Source organism: Cyprinodon tularosa, unplaced genomic scaffold, assembly GCF_016077235.1.
Source record: "Cyprinodon tularosa strain WSP-4 unplaced genomic scaffold, ASM1607723v1 ctg433, whole genome shotgun sequence".
In the NCBI taxonomy this organism is placed as follows: domain Eukaryota; kingdom Metazoa; phylum Chordata; class Actinopteri; order Cyprinodontiformes; family Cyprinodontidae; genus Cyprinodon; species Cyprinodon tularosa.
In genome coordinates this window covers 698,934-720,265 of record NW_024039156.1, presented here as the reverse complement: position 1 = coordinate 720,265, position 21,332 = coordinate 698,934, and the positions used below count along the sequence as shown (strand labels likewise).

General features: G+C 39.7%; 1 protein-coding gene across 1 annotated transcript in view; it reads left to right on the top strand.

Moving 5' to 3' along the window:
- Positions 1 to 20,470, top strand: part of tecpr1a (tectonin beta-propeller repeat containing 1a) — a 38,650-nt gene extending 18,180 nt beyond the window's left edge. The window contains exons 6-24 of the mRNA XM_038299713.1: positions 608 to 782; positions 860 to 960; positions 2,206 to 2,307; positions 2,854 to 3,002; positions 3,193 to 3,779; positions 5,855 to 6,000; positions 6,075 to 6,230; positions 6,422 to 6,571; positions 11,471 to 11,628; positions 13,714 to 13,944; positions 14,045 to 14,141; positions 14,309 to 14,388; positions 14,466 to 14,522; positions 14,670 to 14,844; positions 15,631 to 15,766; positions 15,882 to 15,974; positions 16,054 to 16,160; positions 17,990 to 18,109; positions 19,867 to 20,470. Coding sequence (XP_038155641.1) covers positions 608 to 782; positions 860 to 960; positions 2,206 to 2,307; positions 2,854 to 3,002; positions 3,193 to 3,779; positions 5,855 to 6,000; positions 6,075 to 6,230; positions 6,422 to 6,571; positions 11,471 to 11,628; positions 13,714 to 13,944; positions 14,045 to 14,141; positions 14,309 to 14,388; positions 14,466 to 14,522; positions 14,670 to 14,844; positions 15,631 to 15,766; positions 15,882 to 15,974; positions 16,054 to 16,160; positions 17,990 to 18,109; positions 19,867 to 19,941 — 2,895 coding nt within the window. The 3' untranslated portion in view covers positions 19,942 to 20,470. The remainder of the gene's footprint in view (positions 1 to 607; positions 783 to 859; positions 961 to 2,205; positions 2,308 to 2,853; positions 3,003 to 3,192; positions 3,780 to 5,854; positions 6,001 to 6,074; positions 6,231 to 6,421; positions 6,572 to 11,470; positions 11,629 to 13,713; positions 13,945 to 14,044; positions 14,142 to 14,308; positions 14,389 to 14,465; positions 14,523 to 14,669; positions 14,845 to 15,630; positions 15,767 to 15,881; positions 15,975 to 16,053; positions 16,161 to 17,989; positions 18,110 to 19,866) is intronic.
- Positions 20,471 to 21,332: the final 862 nt, after the last annotated feature.

Here is a 21,332-nt window from a genome sequence, read left to right as displayed (position 1 = left end):
CTGTCCTGGTTTGATCATTTGAATTGATATTAAGAAAAAATAAATGTGTGTGAAAGTTTGAAGTTATTGTTATTTTCTCCACTGCACACATTGTCACATCATTACCTAACTTCTGGAAACAATTAAGCACCTGAATGTGTTTTTCTATCCTGTTTTACCACTCAGTTTTTTCCATGTTTTAAATATCTAGATGTTAATTTGCTGTGAAAATGTACAATTTGGAAGTAAACATCCTTCTTCCTCTCTATTCCCTTCCTTTGGTCTGTGCATGGGGATCGTCCCTCTAGTTTCACTGTAGAAAGTACCAGTAGGGTTTCAGCAGTTCTTTAGCTCATGGTAGATCTGATCCCTAATAATAGTTAAATCTAGAACTCTCTAAATAAAATCTACCCATCTCTGGTCCATGTGGCCAAAGACATAAAAAACACCTGTTAAATAAGAACCTTTTCACAACACAGAATTTATGTATCTAAACCAGTTTTATTTTAACCTGTGCAGATTAGAAAGCTGTATGTGTCCATAATTTTCTAGTGTTGTCGACAAACTGTTCTGCTTATAAATATGAGTGAACTGTTTTGTTTTTAACACTGATTCTTTGTCCATTTAGGTGTGGTTCAGAGAGGAAATCTCTCACCACAATCCTGAGGGGTCTGCATGGGTGGAGGTGCCTGTTCCTGGGGAGGTTGTCCAGATTAGCTGCGGCCCTGGAGACCTGGTCTGGGCGGTGTTATGGGAAGGGCAACTCCTGGTCAGGGAGGGCATCGGTCGGGACTGCTCAAAAGGTACTAGCTGCACTTTGCTCATATGGCATTCTTTTTAGTGGTTTTTGTCTGAGAACACTGTTTCCTCTGTATGTCAGGGACTTCCTGGGCAGTGGTGGAGTCTCCAAACCCTGAGGTGGGGGCTATACATGTAGCTGTGGGGATGAATGTAGTCTGGGCTCTGACCAAAGACAACAAAGTAAGAAAATAAAAGATATTTCTACTTAATGCTGATGAAGATTCTCAGTCATCCAATTCAATTCAATTCAGTTTATTTATATAGCGCCAAATTCACAACACATGTCATCTCAAGGCACTTTACAGTTCAACCAGATCATCCAGGTCATAGTCATTCCTTAAAAGTTCCAAAAAATCCACTGGACTTGGTTTTCCAAGACATTTCGCCACCTCTCCAGGAAGCTTTCTCAATTCAAATGTCTGGATCCGCAGTTTGAGTCTGTATAGAGACAAGGTTATTTCATACATAGACAGGTTTCAGATATTACAGGCTAACAATGGAACCAAACGACCCACTCATCGGTTTCCATTTGCATGTTGCCAAGCGATACAAGGCCTTGTCCATATAAAGACTCACTGCGGATCCAGACATTTGAATTGAGAAAGCTTCCTGGAGAAGTGGAGAAACGTCTTCAAATCTTGGAAACCAAGTCCAGTGGATATTTTTGGAACTTTTATGGAATTTCTACTTAATGCAATGACATTGTAATAAAGTTATAAACAAAAATAAAGACCCTTCAACTTACCAGTTTTTTCAAATGTAAATCCCTTTATTGTCTCACACTGGGGAAATTTACTCTCTGCATTATAACCCATCCCTTGGGGTGCAGTGGGCTGCCACTGTGCGGCGCCCTGGGAGCAGTGTGGGGTTAAGGGCCATGCTTAGGAACCCAGAGTGCAGGCTGTAGGGATCAAACCGGGCATTTGCAACCTTCTCAGGGCACAAGTGCACTGCCCTATCCACTAGGCTAACAAATGTGAATTAGTGAATTTCTCCGCTGTGAGATCAATAAAGCTCATCTAATCTAATGTTTTCAGATGTGGTTAAAGTTCTTTGGCAAAAAAATGAGCACTGGGAATAGTATTCAATACCATAACCTATTATTGAACAATGAACCTCCCTAAATTTGAAAATGTAAAATCTGTAAAAAAGTTTAAAAAGGAATAAGGTGCGTGCTTCGGTAGAGCACGACCCATGTACAGAGGCTCTAGTCTACCCGGGTTTGAATCCGGCCCTTGGTCCTTTTGCCACATGTCTCTCCCCCTGCTTTATACCCCCTTTCCTGTCAGCCTACTTTCCATTAACGAGCCACTAGTGCTCCAAAAACCAAAATATAACATGTAAATGAATAATAGTAGTAAAAAAGCAAGTTACTGATGAACTCTTTAAAAAAAATCTAATCCGTTTTTCACCTTGCTGTCTTAGGTGTGGTTCAGGCGGGGTGTGGACTCTCATAACCCCTGTGGTTCTGGATGGATCAGCATGGTTGGAGAAATGATCATGATCAACGTGGGACTGAACGACCAGGTGACTCAAGAATCCATATTCAGTATATTTTATTTGTGGAAGAAAACAGCTTTATATTGAATCCTTGTAAGACTTTTGTCTCCTTACAACTATCATCATGGATGTATTTGAATTAATAAACCAACAAGAAGTGGGTTATAATGGGGTAATCAAAGGAAAAGAAAGCATCATTTTAAATCTTTTTCAAATAATATGGATCTCCGAGTTTTTTTGTGCATATTTTTATGCACAAAAGCTTGAGCTCAGTCAGATTTAATGCTTCATACATTTGAAAGTCATAATGGATTGAAGCTGTACTTTAACAAGGTAATTTTAACACATGAATATTTATTCAAATCTGTAGGTTTAAACCTCATGTTTAGGATTTATTTATGACTTGACTCGTTTCTCATTCTGAAGTTGTTTCTTCACTAATGTTCTCAAACAATTCTGCACTATTTTCTACTATGTAAAGAAAATAGAAAATGTTTGTTTAAGGACCAAAATGCTTGTTAGAATCCTCCCCCATCCTCACTGCATCATTTTGTGGTTGTTTCCCTGTTTCAGGTGTGGGCGATTGGCTGTGAGGACCGAGCCGTATACTTCAGACAGGGTGTCACCTTCAGTGAGCTCAGCGGTAAAACCTGGAAGGCCATCAATGTTCCTAGAGATGGGGATCGATCCCACTCCAGCGCTAGTGCAAACAGTCTGCATAGGTAAGGACATCCCACAGCAGGGATCTCCAGCTTTTAATCACCCATTTATTGAAGTCAGGTGTTTGGAGGCAGAAAAGATCCTAAAACATGCAGTGGGTTCCCTCTCTTAAAGGATGCAAACAATGTTTTATTGCAATAAAGTGTTTGTGGAGTGTTGGTAAAATTCTGTTTTCCTCTTTGTTCTCCACAGTGCTGGATGTTTTTTCTCTGGCGAGGTGCGAGCTCCGTCAGTCGTGAGTGATACTGAATCAGATGTAGAAAATCCACCAGGGGATGGAGCCATGAGCAATGTCACATTCCCTAATGAAGACCATTTTGTAGATGCCCCCCAGAAAGCGGCATCAGAACTTTGCATGGAGCCGCTTAAGCCCCACATCCCAAAGGTTACAAGCGACAGCTTCATCTCCGAACTCGTCTCTGACCGAAAACCGGCGAAGACCTCTGGAGATGCCGAATCAGCCTCCTCTGCTGTCTTGGAGGAGGAGGTCGCTCCTGGTGACGGAGAGGTCGATGCTGTGACCTCCACCCAGGCAGGAGGCCCTGATCCCCAGTGGAGTAATGTGGATCTGGAGGAGGCACAGATCCAGCATGGTCAGATGGGGGCCGTTCCAGACTGCGCTGACTCCTGCAGTTTGTCCTCAGTGGCAACCTACACCCTCACCATGGAGGACCAGTTCGGGGCAGATGAGCATCCTCTGTGGGCCTGGGTTAGCGGAGGAGGCTGCTCTGTGGACAGCCACTCTCAGCTCAACTGGTTTAACTGCTCTTTGAACACATGTAGGTTATATTTTCAAACAACTCATTAGAAAGTAGATTCTATAAATAGAAAATACGACATAAAGGAGGAAGAAGTTTACATACACTTAGCGTGCAAATTAAAAGTATTATTTTCAGTAATGCGAAACAGAAGCTAAGTTAATTTCCTCAGTGCAAACAAAAAAAAAACTCCCCAAAAACTGGTATTAGGGTAAGTGTTGGAGGCTGCAGAGGAACCCTGTGAAGTTGTGGAACCGGTATCAAACTTCTGGCTTAAACAAAGTTTGCTTTGCAGCAAATTCCACACGCCTAAAGTTAGCATGTTTGAACCTGTTTTAACACATTTGGGATCAAAAAATCTCTATCAAAGTTTCAACTATCCTCTGTAATGTCTCAGCTTTCTAACCATGAAGCTGCCAGAGCAATGATTGAAACTTGGTGTAGGCCTCAGCTTTTTCATTTGCTTTGGAAGTTTAGCTAAATATTATCAATCTTTTCCTCATGAAACTATTCTTCAAAAAAGTTTGGCTCTAAGCAACATCTTTACAGTAAACGGCAGTACTTTTGGTATATATATTAAAGTCCCATCCCAACAGAATAAGATACACATACTGAATATTTTAAAGCAAAACTAAAATACAGAAACAAATATGTGAAAATATATCTGGGAAGGTTTAAATGTCCTCTAGGATAAGTCTAATATCACAGCTTTCCAAAAAAGAAGTTTATTTTAAGGAAAATCGGTTATTCTTTCCATTGATTGATCCGAGCATCGCTCAGTTTTGATCCAGTTATGAGCTTAATAACCGTCTTTAGCTTTTAACGCTGCAAAGTCTATGAATCTAAACTGATGGGCTTTCATTTCCAGATCTGTTGGGTATCGGTGTAGGTGCATTGAGAAATAAAATGTCTTTATTTTTGTTGATACCAACATGTTGATACCAATGGAACTCTCTGCATTTGAAACCAGTATCAGGTATAGGTATATATCAATTCACATATTTAAGTAGTTTTAACAGCTGCTGCTGATGATGATTTTTAGACGGATCATTTCGAATAAATTTTCTAACCCTACTTTTATTTAGATGCACTTTCCACGATTCAAATTTCTATATTGTTGTCTCTTTAGATTCTGAGCAAAGACACTTTTCATAGAATCACACAAACCAATCCTCTATTTAAACATTTGTTACATCAGTTCCTCTACTGAGGTCAACCTTGGTCTCTAAATGGACTGTTTTAATTTTTTTAATGGGATCAAACTTCTTGAAGATGTTTTTTCCTGTCCCAGCTCTATAGATTATGTCCTATCTTACAGAGTCAGTCATTTACTCAAATGTGGGATAAATCCTCTGGCTTTTCTCATTTTTATTTAAATTAAATTCAGTTTATTTCTATATTATCTATATATTCTATAAGTCATCTCAAGGCACTTTACAGTTCACTAGATCGTCCAGTCAGATTGATTAAAAGTTTTCTGTCTGAGGAAAACCAGCTGATTGCATCGACTCATTGACTCTTCAGCAATCCCTCACACTAAGCATGCTTGTAGAGACAGTGAAGAGGAAAAACTCCCTTTGAACAGGAAGAAACCTCCAGCAGAACCAGGCTCAGTGTGAGCGGCCATCTGCTGAGGCCGACTGGGGTTCAAGGAGACAGAAGCAGAGATACAAAAAGCAACTCTCAACCTGCTTCACAGGGGGCCCTGTCCACTCAGCCAGGCAGATGAGTTCTGAGTTAGCTTGCCATTTTTAACCAAATGTTTCTTTCTTCCCTTTATAATAATACAGAAATTGCTTTACTGAGGACAATTAAACTGGTTTCCAGTAGCTTCTAGTTTATGATACTTGAGCCCATTAATAGTGGATGCTTGTATATAATTAAACCTGTACATATGACTTTGGTCCTTATCTAGGATCGAATCTCTATGACAAATTTAAACTGATTATTCCACCCAGAGAAGCAGGATGATTTAAAAACACATTTTAGAAACCCAGTGTTGACGTTTATGCCTGTAATCAATATGTGAAAACTTGTGACACTTATTCCATCCTGTAAGGTTTTCAACTTATGTTTCTTTACCTGTCTTCCACCAGCTGTGCTGCAGTCGGTTCAGTCCATGAGTCTGTCGGTGTCTCCTGCTCAGACGGCAGCTTGGAGGAAACAAATCTTCCAACAGCTCAGTGAACGCTCCAAGAGAGAGATGGACGATTTCAGACATTATGAACAAGCCATTGAAAAAGTAAATGCTGTAAAGATCACGCAGTGTTTCCTGCTGTGGCTTTTTTTCTGTTTTGACTTGAACTGTTTTTGCAGTCGGTGTGGGTGAAAAAAGGAGCCATGCAGTGGTGGAGAGACTGGAAGCCGCATAAGTGGGTCGATGTTCACTTCGCACTCGAGCAGTTTTCAGGAGCTGATGGCAACAAGGATGGAATTTTATTTGTTTATTACAATTACCATGACGAGAAGAAGGTAAGGATCTTTTCGTGTAAATGGGGGTTATGCATTTATAGAACGTCTCATTTATAATCAGTTTTCCACATATGCTTATAGACTATTTGAGGAGCGTAAATTCTTCGCTGTAATCCATTATTCTCTTTGTTTAAACATTGACATAAAACGCAGAAGCTGATTTTTTTTCTCCTTACTCTGTCTTATTTTAGTACCTTCATGCCTTCATTAATGAAGTGACAATCCTGGTTCCTGTGCTCAATGACTCCAAACACACTTTTGCCGTCTACACCCCTGAACGTACCAAACAGAGATGGCCGATAAGATTGGCGGCTGCCACAGAGCTGGAGATGTACGATTGGGTGTGTATGAAGCTAAAGCTAAATCCACGACTAAATGCTTATTTTCTAACCTTTTATGAATGTAATGATGTAATTAAAGATAAGATGTAATGTTATTCACACTACAATTCAATTCATTTTTTTCAAATCAGTTTATTTCTATAGCACCAATTCAAAACACATGTCATCTCAAGGCACTTTACAGTTCAACCAGATCATACAGTCAGAATGGATTTAGTTTATATCTAAGGAAAACACTAAGGAGTTGATTGCAACGACTCATTGACTCTTCAGCAATCCCTCACACCAAGCATGCTTTGTAGCGACAGTGGAGAGGAAAAACTCCCTTTGAACAGGAAGAAACCTCCAGCAGAACCAGGCTCAGTGTGAGCGGCCCTCTGCTGAGGCCGACTGGGGTTCAAGGAGACAGAAGTAGACATAGAAAAAGAAGCATAGATACAGAAAGCAGCTGTAAAAGGCGGCCCCGTCCAGGAAACACACAGCCAGGCAGACAAGCTCCGAGCCAGCTCCCATGTCAGAGGATGAAGAGAGCACATCCAGCCAGTCACAGTCAGAGAAACAGGACTACACTGGAAAACACGCTAAGCTTCAACATCTATAAACAAAGGTGTTGATGGCAGCAGCACAGCTGATACTTCTATCCGGGATGATTTTACAGCCAAACAGGAACAGATCAGATGAAGCTACTATGATGAGAGAAAGCAGAGAGAGCAGAACGTTAGAGATTGGACTAACAAATACTGCAGAATGGGAGAATAGAAATATAATGATGAATAAGGATCCCTATTTTCTCCAGCAGTCTATGCCTATCACACCAAAAATGCAAAAAATAGCTCAGGTTAACCTAAGTATTTTGGATGAGGTATAAGAAAGGTAAAGCCGCAGTGGGGCCAAGCTAGAGCCACGGAGAAACGTCTATCCAGACTGAGATTCTACCCCGCCGGATCGGGCTGTTAACACTACTATTCTTGTTTAAATAGATATAAATAGGAATTATAGATTCATAGAAAGACAGACAGGAAGATAAAGTTTGGTAATGTGGTGCAGCCTTATTTTAAGAAATACTAGCAAAATCTTGGTGCACCTTCATTGATAAGGTGAACAGCTGCACCAAATATCACAGCCAACATAAGCTGATATTTCACTGTTGGACATAAATAGCAAGAGTAATATTTCTAATCACAAATTACAAATAATATAGTCACTTCACTTTATACCTGGAGTCTGACGTCAATAGTCCGATTTGTACAGAAGCATGCCACACAGAGCTGAGGCATCTCCTGCTGTTTTAGTTTAGCCAACCCGGTAGGACGACCGCTCCAAGATGGCGGCCGTAATTCATGCATCACAGCAAACAATTCAGGGGCTCTGTTCGAAATCCTGGGCTGCATCCTCCAAGGACGCGGTCTACCTAGACTGGATCCTTCGAAGTCCTTCAAAATAAGGAAACCGGATGAGTTTTGGCTGTGAATCTGACCAGGTCTACCCTTCGGCGGGTTTTACCACCGTAAGGTCTGTGGCTTAGCAACCATGAAAGTTGACACACAAAGCAGGAAAAAAATGAATACCGAAGTTTTCAAAACTGTTTGTTTATTTATTTCTTTTTATTGTAAAGTGAACAAAGACTACATTAACAAGAATCCAGAGTGGAATAAAGGTTCCAACCACCGGGAGCAGGAACAAATCAAATCAAATGTAATGATAGAAACCTTAGTCAGTTAAATAACCTGCTGCTGTCATTCTGCACATCTCTGATGTTGCTGCTATTTTCAAATATCCATTACTGTAAAAATGTCCATAGCTGCATATTGGTTATTTATTCTCCAGTTTTATATTGTTAAAACACTTTACAGAATTGTATTGTTTATATTTTAACTCTTCCCTATTATCTTATTCTTATACATTTTTCTAAGGTCCTCATTTATGTGACCATTTTCAATAATCTTTCTGCTGCTGTAAATCTGCCCATTGTGGGACAATAAAGAGATTTTCTATTCTATAAAAGGGGTAGAAAGATATAAGTAAATCTAAACAATGTATGTATAAAAAATATATCTGCAAAATCTCTAATATTCAACAACAAAAAAATCTTAGTTAAGCATATTACAATCCTATCAGATTTATAGTTCCCACGCTGCAGATTTATTAGAATCTGTCCTTAAATTACAGCCAAACCCATTTACACAGTAACAGATAAAAACATTTAGATAAACCAAACATTACCGCCACATATATGACTCAATAACCATTAAAACAACTATTTTCATTAATCTCAGACGGAACTGACTTGTATTATATCAAACTGAACTTCCAATTTTCACCACTGTTCGGCGCCAAGTAACCTTTCCTCTGATCACAGCTTGCTTGGACTCGCAAGGAATCCTGGGATATCCAAGGATAGCGAGGATACATCGGACCCGTCCTTAAAATCAGGCAAAAAGAAGGCCGCATTTTAAGGCCGCATAACGAGGAGTCTTGGAATCCAACCAGACCTCAGCGCCGCGCTATGACGTAATCGTACTTCGAATCTGGCCTTCTAAGGACGCGTCCTAGGTTTTCGAACAGAGCAAGAGTCTACTCTTTTATAAGGGTTTGTTTCAGAATTTGAATACAGCAAAATAACCTCTGACCTTTCAGGCGAGGGTTCAAAGTAAGGCAGCCGTTTATGACTCATGCTTCACAGAAACAGCATGGACTGGATACAGTGAAAGATCAGAGATGGCATTCAATCCAACAAACGGGCAAATGCCAGGCAGGCCAGCTGATAGCATGGGCTAGGCCTAGAATAAAATAACAGAATTATGACCAACATCTGTCATATTTATATCGTGTGGGACCCCTAGAACTGTATCATTAGCCTATTCATTTACTGTTTACATAGGAAATATTTATATAAATATTCAATATTGAATAATCAATGTAAAACATTTGGGGAATTGATAAGAGTTTAATGGCTAAAAATGTAACTTTTAAAACCAAAACCTTTGGGCTTCCTGTGCTTTTTATCATGATATCAGCAGCAGATCATCTTATGAAAATGAAAGTGAAATTACTGAGATTCTTTTATACTGTAAAAGGAAAAAAGCCCCTTCCTTTTTTGGGCTGGACAACTATTATTTGTTGTGTAAACCTGAAAAAATAATGTTAAATATAAGGACAAGAATTCAGTTAATGAAACCAAGGTGTTTATAATATTAAACTATATTGACTGAGTTTCCTGGACTTATAATGCTTAAGTAGTTGGTTATCTTAACCGGTAAAAGTTCATCTAACTCTTTATTTTTGTTGTAAAATGTGGGAAAAGCAACTTTTGCAGTAGGCCTTTGAGTTGGTGCCTAGATGTTAATTTAATGTTCAATTATAAATTAAAATAAATAAAAGTGTTGCTAAAGATTATTGGTTGATTTATAAAGTGCTTCACAACAACCAACTAAGGTGACCAAAACACTTTACAGTTAAAGAGATGCTGCCAATTAAAATAACAATGTATGTTTTTGTAAAGTAAAATAAAAACATTTCATTCAATTCCTTTTTAAGGTAGAATTTCTTACCGGTAATTAAGGATTGGAACCACCATGGGGTGGCCTTTTGCTCAGCGATTGGAGAATTTGCTTTTTGGAGCAACAGTAAAGGTTGGAAGTCCAAACTCTGTCTGTTACTGTTACTGAAAGGAAAAAAAAATGTGAGATAAAAAACAGGTGGAAACAGCAGAGCCTCTAAATGATATCTGTTGGATTGCCCAAATTTCACCTTCATCTAGTGCAGATAAACAGCAGGTTTCTGGCAGCAGGACCATCAGAGCACAGTCACAAAGCAGGTTGTCTGTAGTTAAGAGTGAGGCGTGTTTATCAGGTGACGTGTCTCCATCAAAGTGATGGAGCCCGACCCAGAGCTCAGTGCGCGCTCATCTGCTCTTACCTGTAGCGCATCGAGGATCTTTATTCCTAAACAACTTTATAAAATAGAAGATAAATCAGTGGCCAAACCATTTTGTAGGAATAGGAGAGGAAGGTTACAATTGTGTAGTGTTGGCCTAGTGATTAGAGCAGTGCGCTTGTGTTCTGAGAAGGTTGCAAATGCCTGGTTGGATCCCCACAGACTTCTACTCTGGGTCCCTGAACAAGACCCTTAACCCCACACTGCTACCCAGGCGCTGCACAATGGCAGCCCACTGCTCCCTAATGGGTCGGGTTAAATGCAGAGATACATCTCTCCAGGGTGAGGTCGATAAAGCTCAGGTATTATTAATATCAATTAATTATTACTGTACTTCCCCACTACTGCAAGAGCAAATTGGAAGAAAGCAAAAGTCATAAAAGAAACATTTATATACATATTACTTATCAAGCCGTTTTAGTTCCTTATAAACAGCAATTTTTTTTAGCAAATTGTTGTGGCCATAGTTGATGGTCGGAGGCGCCAGTTCTAGATATTCAGCATCACCTAGTCTGCTTGGGGGGTGATTTAATGAGAAGAAATCCTAAATCCTAAGAAATCCTAAGAAAAAAGGTCAGAAATGAAGAATAACTACTAGTTTTTTCACATTTTATTTGCCTTAAGCTGTAATTATAGGTGAGCCAGGAGGGCAGGAAAATCCAACCTTCATGTTGGGTACCAAGTGAATTAACTGAAATGGGAATTTTTCTGTCTGCGAAGATTGAATTAATTCTATGAAGTTTCTATGCTTCTGCCATAATTATTAAAGCAATTACTGATCGGCAGCAGGTATAATGGATTTAAACACTTTGTCTATTTTATTTGTTTTCCATGTTGAGATAGAAAAATGGTGAGTGAGCAAATGTTGCTTTAACCTTGCGATCTAATGCTGCTGCTTTCAGTGAATCTGCATCATTGTTTCTGTTGCTCACAGCCTGTTCTTTATTTCTGTCTGTTTTCCAGCTGGCTTTGCTGAGTGTTTCTTGCTGTGATGCCAGAGGAATCCAGGGTCCTCCATCCAAGCAGGCAATCTGGTCCATCACTTGTAAAGGGGACATCTTCGTCAGTGAGCCGTCCTCCGCGCTCGAAGCCATGCCTTACCCCACACCCTGTGATCAAATGTAAGAAATCCCCTCTGCTGCTTTCAAACTTTGGTGTTTAGTTAAGAATTAAAACACATTCCCAGTTTTTAGGACTGCATGCATCAACATCAACAGAATATGGAAGGAAAACAGTAGCAACTCTGTGACCTGCAGTTGATTCGTCCATGTTTACAGAAAGTTTTTTTAAAAAGAGTGAAACTAAGATTTACAGTTAGTATGGAGAAGGAGACTTTGGCTCCATGAAGGAGCAACCCTATATAAAATGTCTTCATATGAAAGTTAAGAAGTTTAAGAAGTTTTATTTAGACTGAAGATGTTGGTAACCATTAAAACAAGACATGTTTTAAAGTCTATGTACCATTAGTCATTTGATTAACAAATTAGTTGATAGTTATTTTTAATGATCAGTTAATCAGGATTACTCAGAGTACTTTATTTCAGCTCTAGTTAGGACAGCGGTGCCAAACTCATTGCTGTATCAGGCTCATTCAGCATCATCAGGTCTTTAAAAAGAGTTGATTTTAGCCACTTCGCTCACAGCTTATACATTATGACACAATACACCTTTCTTTGTCTCTCGAAGAGCATGGCCTAGTGGTTAGGGCATTTTGCTTGGAATGCAGAGGTTCTGCATTCAAACCCCACCCCCACAGACTGCCACTCTGGGTCCCTGAGCACACACCCTTAACCTCACACTGCGCACAATGGCAGCCCACTGCTCCCCAGGGGGATGGGTTAAATGAGAAGAGTTCATTTCATTGCTCTGTACTTGTGACAGTGTAATAACAAAAAAAGCTTGAAAAAAGACTTGAGTTTGACACCTATATTCGTGTGACATAGGCCACTGTTTACCACTGATAGAGATGTAGCATCAAAACATTAACATTAACATCTCTGTTGGATAATGTCTCCCACCCCATGCATGAAGCTGGTGCTGAACTGGAGAGCTCCTTCAGTGACAGACTGCTGCACCTTAAATGCACCAGGGAGCGTTATCACAGATCCTTCCTCCCAGCAGCTGGAAGACTCTAGAACCACCACTGTTCCCAACAACCTCAATCAGTCGTTCCATTCAGGCTGATTTTGTAGTTTCTATCTTAGTCAGTTAAAAAACATGCTGCTATCATTTTTGCACATCTCTGGTGTTACTGCTGTTTTAAAATATCCATTACTGTAAAAAATGTAAAATATTTATTCTCCAGATGCACAGTATTTATATTGTTAAAAAACTCTACAGTACAGTACCTTATATATATTTTTTTATTTAAATCTTCACTATTATTTTATGCACTCTTCTAAGGTCCACATTTGACCTTTTTCTATAATCTTTTTGCTGCTGTAACCCCAGAATTTCCCCATTGTGGGACAATGAAGGGATTTTCTATTCTATTAGATTTGTTTGCTCTTATTTTACACTTGACTTTGGATCTGTCCTCTATTTTTCACACCTCTGCTGGACATTACAAACTCAGTTCCACTAGATCCTTGTTAATTCATAAAAAAAACTAATTCCTCCGACCATGTGGTCTGATTATGGTTATTATTCTAACAGACAAAACAAAAATAAAATAAAATGTAAAACAGAAATAAAAAAATATAGTAGGCTAATGTTGTGCAATTATTTAGTTGGAAGACCTTTATATGCAACCCTTTCCAGCTACTGGTGTAGAAATTTTAAAAGCCAGAGTACATGACTAATAACAGATTGCTAAATTACAGTAGCAGCCATTCAAAATGGCTCTTTCCCTTCAAACGCCAGCCGAATGGCAGCCCACTTCTCTCCAACTCCCTGCGATATCCCCTCCAACTTACAGCCACTGGAGTGACCCCCTCTTGCATAGTTTTTTAGTCTGACTCCACCCTTTGACTGAATTACAGGGTCTGACCAGGAGATGAAGATTCTCTTTAGATCTTAATGTCCACAAATCTTGACAGAAAAAATATTTTAGTACAAATATTGATGTTTAAAAAGGAGTTGTAGGGGACCAGCCAAGAGCTCATCAAGGAAAGTGGGGAAATTTTGAATGGATACTACTGTATTTAACAGACTGAAACATAAACAAATATGACTTTCCCATTAGGTTATATGTTTTGTTTGTGCAGGTTCTGGCGACAGGTTGGAGGCCACCTGCGTTTAGTGGAGTGCAACAGCCTGGGGATAGTATGGGGCCTCGGCTATGACCACACTGCCTGGGTCTACACCGGGGGATATGGGGGAGGCTTCTTCCAGGGGTTGGCAAGCAGCACAGATAATGTTTACACACAGACTGACATCAAGAGTGTTTATATCTATGAGAACCAGAGGTGGAACCCAGTAACTGGCTACAGCAACAGGTGTTGTACACGGACATGTTTCAGGGTCATGCTTTAGCTCGTAATGGTTTCATATATCTAATGATAGTGTGTCTTCTTGGGTTTTTTGTAATCATTTTAGGGGACTTCCAACAGACCGCTACATGTGGAGTGATGCATCTGGGTTACATGAGTGCACAAAGACTGGTACAAAGCCTCCTTCCCCTCATTGGACATGGGTAAGCTGAGCTCACAGACAGACGGGGCTCCTACAGCTCAGCGGTTTAACCATATTTTTTTGTTCCATTTTGGTACTCTGAGAAAACTACAGTTGGGTATTCTTAGGTAACTAGAAAATGTAAACTCCAGGTGCATTCAGTGTTTCACTTCTCTTTCCCGTGTCTAGGTGTCTGACTGGGTTATTGACTACAGCGTCTCTGGGGGAACAGACAAAGAGGGCTGGCAGTATGCTGCAGATTTTCCAGCGTAGGTTTTTTTTTTTAAAAAGCTATACTTATATCCTTTTTCTTCTGTCCTTTAACTTGTTCCATGTTTCCTGATAGGTCTTATCACGGCTCTAAAACCATGAAGGACTTTGTCCGGCGCAGGCGCTGGTCCAGGTATCTGTAGAAACTCCACACTGCTGTTGGGTACAGTTAGTTGTTAGTGGGTATATTCTGTCCTGAAGGGTTCATTAAAACCAGAGATATTTTCATTTTATTTCAACATAAACTTTGCTCATCAATCACTATTTCTTGAATCCATAGGAAATGTAAATTAACAACAACCGGACCGTGGCAAGAAGTTCCACCAATCGCACTGAGCGATGTTACAATCCTACCTTGTGCTGCTCAGAGCAGCGTGGATACAGTTCCTCTGTGGGCCATCAGCAACAAAGGAGACATCCTATGTCGACTGGGAGTAACACTGCTGACACCTGCTGTGAGTTATATGCAAGCCAATGTCGCTGGCACCTCCATGTTTCTGGCAGGGATTTTGATTGTACCTCCAACAAAGTATTTTGTAGAAGTTCTTTCTGTTTGCTGTTGCTCCTGCATGGCTTGAAGTAAACAGAATAAACAGTGATCTGTAAAATATTCACATAATGGGATTGTTTCATAATCTAACCCTTGTTGAAGCCTCTCTACATCGTTATTTATTTCTATTTCTTTGTGACACATTTTTTTCTCCAAAGTTATTTAACTACTGTCTTCTTGTGGCTGTTGGGCACACTGGATTATCTTTCTCAGAGTAAAACACTGGAAAAAATCGAAAACTAGATAAGTAATTATTTCTTAAAATAAGTGTAGTATTTGTTCTTGGATTTAGGAAGAAAAAGAGAAATTTTGCCAATGGAACAAGACAATTTACATTTGTAATAAGAAAACACAATTGGATTGTCCTGTTTCAAGTGCATTTTATCTAATTATCTTATTTTAAGAGTAAAAATGCTAATTCTATTGGCAAACTATCTCATTTGCCTACTCAAATTAAGGGTAAATACACTTAATTTAAGGAATGTTTTACTTATTTCTAGATTGTTTTTTCCAGTGAAGGAGGATGAGTACAGATATTTTCAAAATGTCCCAGAATGTCCTAATTTCAACAATCCTGCATTTCTTTATGTTGATCTGTAATAAAAAAAATCTAAAATAACCATTTAAGGTTATAGCTACAATATAGTTAGGATTCAGTCTTAAGTGTTTCTTTTTTTCCCCTGTCCCTCAGGGAACGTCATGGCTTCATGTTGGGACAGACCAGCCTTTTAAGTCCATCTCTATCGGCGCTGGCAGCCAGGTCTGGGCCATCGCCAGAGACGGTTCCGCCTTCTATCGGGGTTCAGTTTCACCCCAGAACCCAGCAGGTCAGGAGAAGTTCAGAGTCTGAAAATCAGCAGCTGAGCAGCACAGACATGTTTATGTCTTTTAAATACCATAAAATATGCCTAAAAACTAAAAGTGCAGTGTCTCCATCTGCAGGCGATTGTTGGTACCACATCCCCACGCCGGCGAAGCAGAAGTTAAAGCAGGTGTCTGTTGGCAGAACATCAGTTTATGCTGTCGATGAAAATGGTAAGTCCTCTGCATGTGTGGCTAGCAGCCTGGTTTTAAAGGAGCTCCTGAGTGATTTTGGTAAACTTCTCTCCTGTAGGTAACCTGTGGTACAGGCAGGGGGTGACCCCCAGGTACCCTCAGGGTTCCTCCTGGGAGCACATCTCCAACAATGTGCGAAAAGTCTCTGTAGGGCCCTTGGATCAGGTGAGTACAAACATTTTACAGACATTTATCAGGAGACCCAGAAAAGAGAAACGCAGTGCATCGTGTTGGCATTTAGACTTCATTTTTTTCTAATCCTTAAATAAAAGTGTTCCACTTGTTTTGGAGATTCTGTTATTAAAAGACTGATACGGATTATTATTGAGAACTGACCCCCCGATATGTGCTTCTGTTTTTTTTTGAGGGGTGGATTCTTGATGCTAATGTTGCTTTTCCTTCCTCCTTTTACATGATAGAAACTGACAAGATGATATGTAATGCTAAAAGGCTGACCTTAAATAAAAAAGTAATTATGCACAAGATCTTTGACCCCCCTGATAACCTGCCTTCTTACATGTATTCTAGTCAGACTTGTAATTCTTTGATAACCTTTTTTAATAAAAAAATAGTTCCATTCACCAGCTATTAGATATGACCGCCTTGCCTCCCCCTTCCCATCCGCCCCTCACCCATAGCCAGTCATTCTCCTCTTCCTACCGCCCACTTCCTGTGAAATTTCTGACCTTATTCAAAAATCCAAGTCCTCTACCTGTTCTCTTGACCCCCTCCCCACAGCTCTATGTAAAACCTGTCTTACCTCCCTCCTCCCCTTCATTACTTCCATTATTCATTCCTCACTCTCCTCTGGTATTGTTCCTTCATTTTTCAAAACTGCATCTGTCTCCCCGATTCTGAAAAAACCTGGTTCTGATCCCACTAACTTTAATAATCTTCGTCCCATTTCTAATCTTCCCTTTATCTCTAAAATACTTGAAAAAATAGTATCTGCTAAATCCACCCTATCTAAAATCAAAAGTTTCTCACTACCCATTGACAACTCCTTAGTCTCCCCCTCCCCTCAGGTCAAGAGTCTGGGTGTCATCCTCGACTCCTCCCTCTCCTTTCAGTCTCACATAAATAAAATTACCAGGTCTGCATACTTCCACCTTGGCAACATTAACCGTCTCCGTTCCTCCCTCACCACTCATACTGCCTCTGTCCTTATCCACAGCCTCATCACCTCCCGTATTGATTATTGCAATTCTCTTCTTTTTGGCCTCCCTCATAAATCTCTCCATAAACTTCAACTTCTTCAGAACTCAGCTGCTCGTGTCATCACCAGAACCCCCTCCTTCCATCATATTTTCCCTGTCCTTCACTAACTCCATTGGCTCCCAGTTCAATTCAGAATTCAATTTAAAATCCTTCTCTATACTTTCAAAGCCATCCATAACCTTGCTCCTCCATATCTGTCAGACCTCCTTCACATTGCCACCTCCTCCCGCTCCCTTAGATCCTCCTCCTCCATCCACCTCACTGTACCCCCAGCTCGACTTGTCACCATGGGGAGCAGAGCCTTCAGCCGCTCTGCTCCCCAGCTCTGGAACTCACTTCCTCCCGACCTCCGCAGTATTGACTCTCTCCCCTTATTCAAAGCCAGACTCAAAACCCATCTGTTCCAGCTCGCTTATCTGTGAATACACGTCTATTTATCTTATCCATAACTGTTTTATGTTCCTGTGTTTGTATTTTTGTATTTTCATCTTTCTTTTTATTTATTTTTAATTTTCTGTGACCTTGAGTGTATCATTATTATTACTATTAAGAGTAAATATTAACAATAGATAGCAGATGCAGGGAGCGCTTTACGTGATCTCAAGGCATGACTGCTGAATGCACTAAAGAATCGGCGAATGCATGGCACGTAGCAGCGGATACCAATACAAGAAAAAAACAAATATCAGCCAAATATATCAGTCGACGTCTAATTGGTAGTTGTTAGCATGTACCTGTTTGATGTTTCCTGCGTTGATTGTTGTTGTTTGCTGTAGGTTTGGATCATAGCAGACAAGGTTCAGGGCAGCCACAGTCTGAGCTGCGGGACAGTGTGCCATCGACTCGGAGTCCAACCCATGGAGCCAAAGGGACAATCCTGGGATTATGGCATTGGGGTAAAACTAGTCAGCCTCATTCTCTGCAATACTAATGGGATTTTGTTTGATAAAAAAAAGACATATATAATTATGGAAAGATGAAGATACACGATATTTAGACATTTATACTAATGAGTATCTGAGGACTTCTTGTATGCATCAGCCTTCCTTTCCCCTGATTTAATACTTTCTAGAAGCTTTTTTTGTCACATTTTTTGACTTAAAATGGACGACCTCATAAAGACCATTTAGCATCCATCCACTGATCATAGCTGCTTATTTTGTGTTAGCGGGTCAAATTCTGGACAGCACACAGGAAAACGACACTAACCAACATTAACCACTAACATTTTAGAGATGGGTAAAACATGCCGACTGTGTGCAGAAAGACCCCAGACCATGATTTGCATCCAGGACCTTCCTGCTGCTAGGCAACAACACATAGGATGCTGTAAGTGCAGTGTTGTATAGTAACGAAGTAAAAATACTTCATTACTGTACTTAAGTATATTTTGGAGTACTTCATACTTTCCAAGAGTATACATTTTTTTGAGAACTTTCACTTTTACTTCACTACATTTACAAACTTAATTGCATACTTTTACTCCGATACATTTTCAATGTTTGGTTTAGTTACTAAATTAAAAAAAATGAATGAGACTACATCACTTGAGTAGATCTATTTTTACCGTAATTCTTATACTTAAGTACATTTCAGATACTTTAAAGGAATAGTACACCCAAAACATGATTAGCCTTCATTTTCTACTCACCCCCATGCTGAACAACACTCTGGAGTACTTTTTTGATATCTCAAATGCATCTGGAGATCTGGGAGGCTTCTTGCTGTCTGCTGACATTCAAATAATGGAGGTCTATGGCGCCCGAGGCAGAAAGGTCCATAAAAGTCCACAAAAAACGTGTCAATATTCCTCCATACTGGTCGTCCAATGTATTCCAAGTGTCCTGAGTGGGTAGCATCCAGAATTTACTCGAAACGAAGTCATTTAGAATGTTTTTAGAGCATAAACAGTAGTGTATAGGATTTCCTGAAAGCGTGTTCACAAGTCTACGGAAACCGCGGCAGAACAAACCAGATGAAAGTGCGCATTCAGCTCGGCAAAGAACTCCTGCTCTTCCTCAACACTGAAGTCCTCAGACATTTTTCTTTCGTTGTTTCTTTCTTTGCACAGGTAAACAGCACATTTCTTCTTCTACGCTTGCATTATCGGCAGAGCAGACGCTGAATGCGCACTTTCATCTGGTTTGGTCTGCCGCGGTTTCCGTAGCGTCGTGAACGCGCTTTCAGGAAATCCTATACACTACTGTTTATGCTCTAAAAACATTCTAAATGACTTCGTTTCGAGTAAATTATGGACGCTACCCACTCAGGACACTTGGAATACATTGGACGAGCAGTATGGAGGAATATTGACACGTTTTTTGTGGACTTTTATGGACCTTTTTGTCTCGGTCACCATAGACCTCCATTATTTGAATGTCAGCAGACAGCAAGAAGCCTCCCAGATCTCCAGATGCATTTGAGATATCAAAAAAGTACTCCAGAGTGTTGTTCAGCATGGGGGTGAGTAGAAAATGAAGGCTAATCATGTTTTGGGTGTACTATTCCTTTAAGACTTTTACTCAACATTTCAGTCAGTGACTTGGACATTTACCAAAGTCATATTTTGGAGAGGTACTTATACTTTTACTTGACTCTGACATTTCAGTACTTTATACAACACTGTTTAAGTGTTGTTTCTGTCTCTTTCTAGGGTGGATGGGACCACATCACAGTAAGAGGAAACTCCATGGAGCCACCGCACATCTGTCTTTCCTCCAGGACATAGCCGCCCCCCCAGCCCCTTGCAGCCCCCTCCTGGTCAGGAGCACAGCGATCAGCAGCACCTTGAGCTCCTAATGTAGCCCTCAAACTGCAGACTATTTGGAGAAGAGATCTAACCTTCAGGTTTGGAGATGCCAGCAGGTTGTAGTATTCAGAGAGTCTGAGCCAGTCTGTAATTTAAACTAGAGATTTAAATTCTGTGAATGTTTTCTTCTTTGTCAGTGATGTTTGTATTTTGTTAGTATTTGTGGAAGCCTGTTGGTCTCGGGGCCTTTTTTAGTTGTTTCAAATTTGATTTAGTATTTTCGGGTGTGTTTTAATTTGTTTGTGTTAAAACCAGTTCACCTTAGAGAAAAGAAATGTTTTGTGTTATATTATATAATACTTCTTCATTTTCTCTATTTCTGTTGAATTTAGCTTTTAAGGTTGTTTCCTCTCAGGAAATCATCCTTTATATTTATATATATAAAATAAAATCAGCTTTCTAGGTAACACAGGGCTGTTCATAATTATGACCATTCTTATGTGTGCAGTAAAATAACCCCAGAGGGATGATGACACTACCTTTTTTAACTGATGATCTTGTTTCAGAAGAAAAGAAATCTATCTTGCAGACCTGATCCTACTTAGAAGTTCCTTTGTTACATCTCTGCTAAATAAGGCTTCAGCTAAAAGATACAAATTAACAAATTGTTTGCTAAATTGGACAGATAATATGTTGTATAACATATATGTGAGATTATTTATTATCTGAGGTGTGAAAACATTTGAAACCCACTGTATATAAAAAGCTTTTTAAAAAAACACTTTAACCGTGTCACAGTGACTTCTGCCATCCGTTCATCAGAGATAAAACTTCTCTTTTTTCACCATAAAGTAAACAGTTCCAAGCAGTTTCTTCATTTTAAAAATGATTCCAGGAGCAGGACTCGTTTGGAAAGGTCAAACTTCACGTTTCTCAGCAAAGCTGAGGAGTTCTGGGCGTCGAAGGCCTGGAAAACGAAACATTAAAAAAACAGAGCACTAATAAAAGGTCACCATGACAACACAGATTCACAAACTGGTTTCAGGTGACTTCCTGTCAATAACACTTTCAATGAATATGTTATTTCAAATACGATATAGTGGTGCAAATGCACTGTTAAACTTTATTAACAGGAGAAAAGGGGATTACTTGGGGAAAAAAAAGGGTGTTTTAAATGTTTAAACTAAACCTTCCTCTTTCTTATGAGTGGTTGCATCTACATGTCTTCTACTTCCTTTGGCCAGATGATTGGACAATGACTGAGCAGTTGTAAACATGTTTTCTTTATTTACTTGTAAATATAATCAGTTATATAAATAGTTTTGTGAATGTTATAAGGTACTATAACAAGTTGTAATAGAAGTGATTGT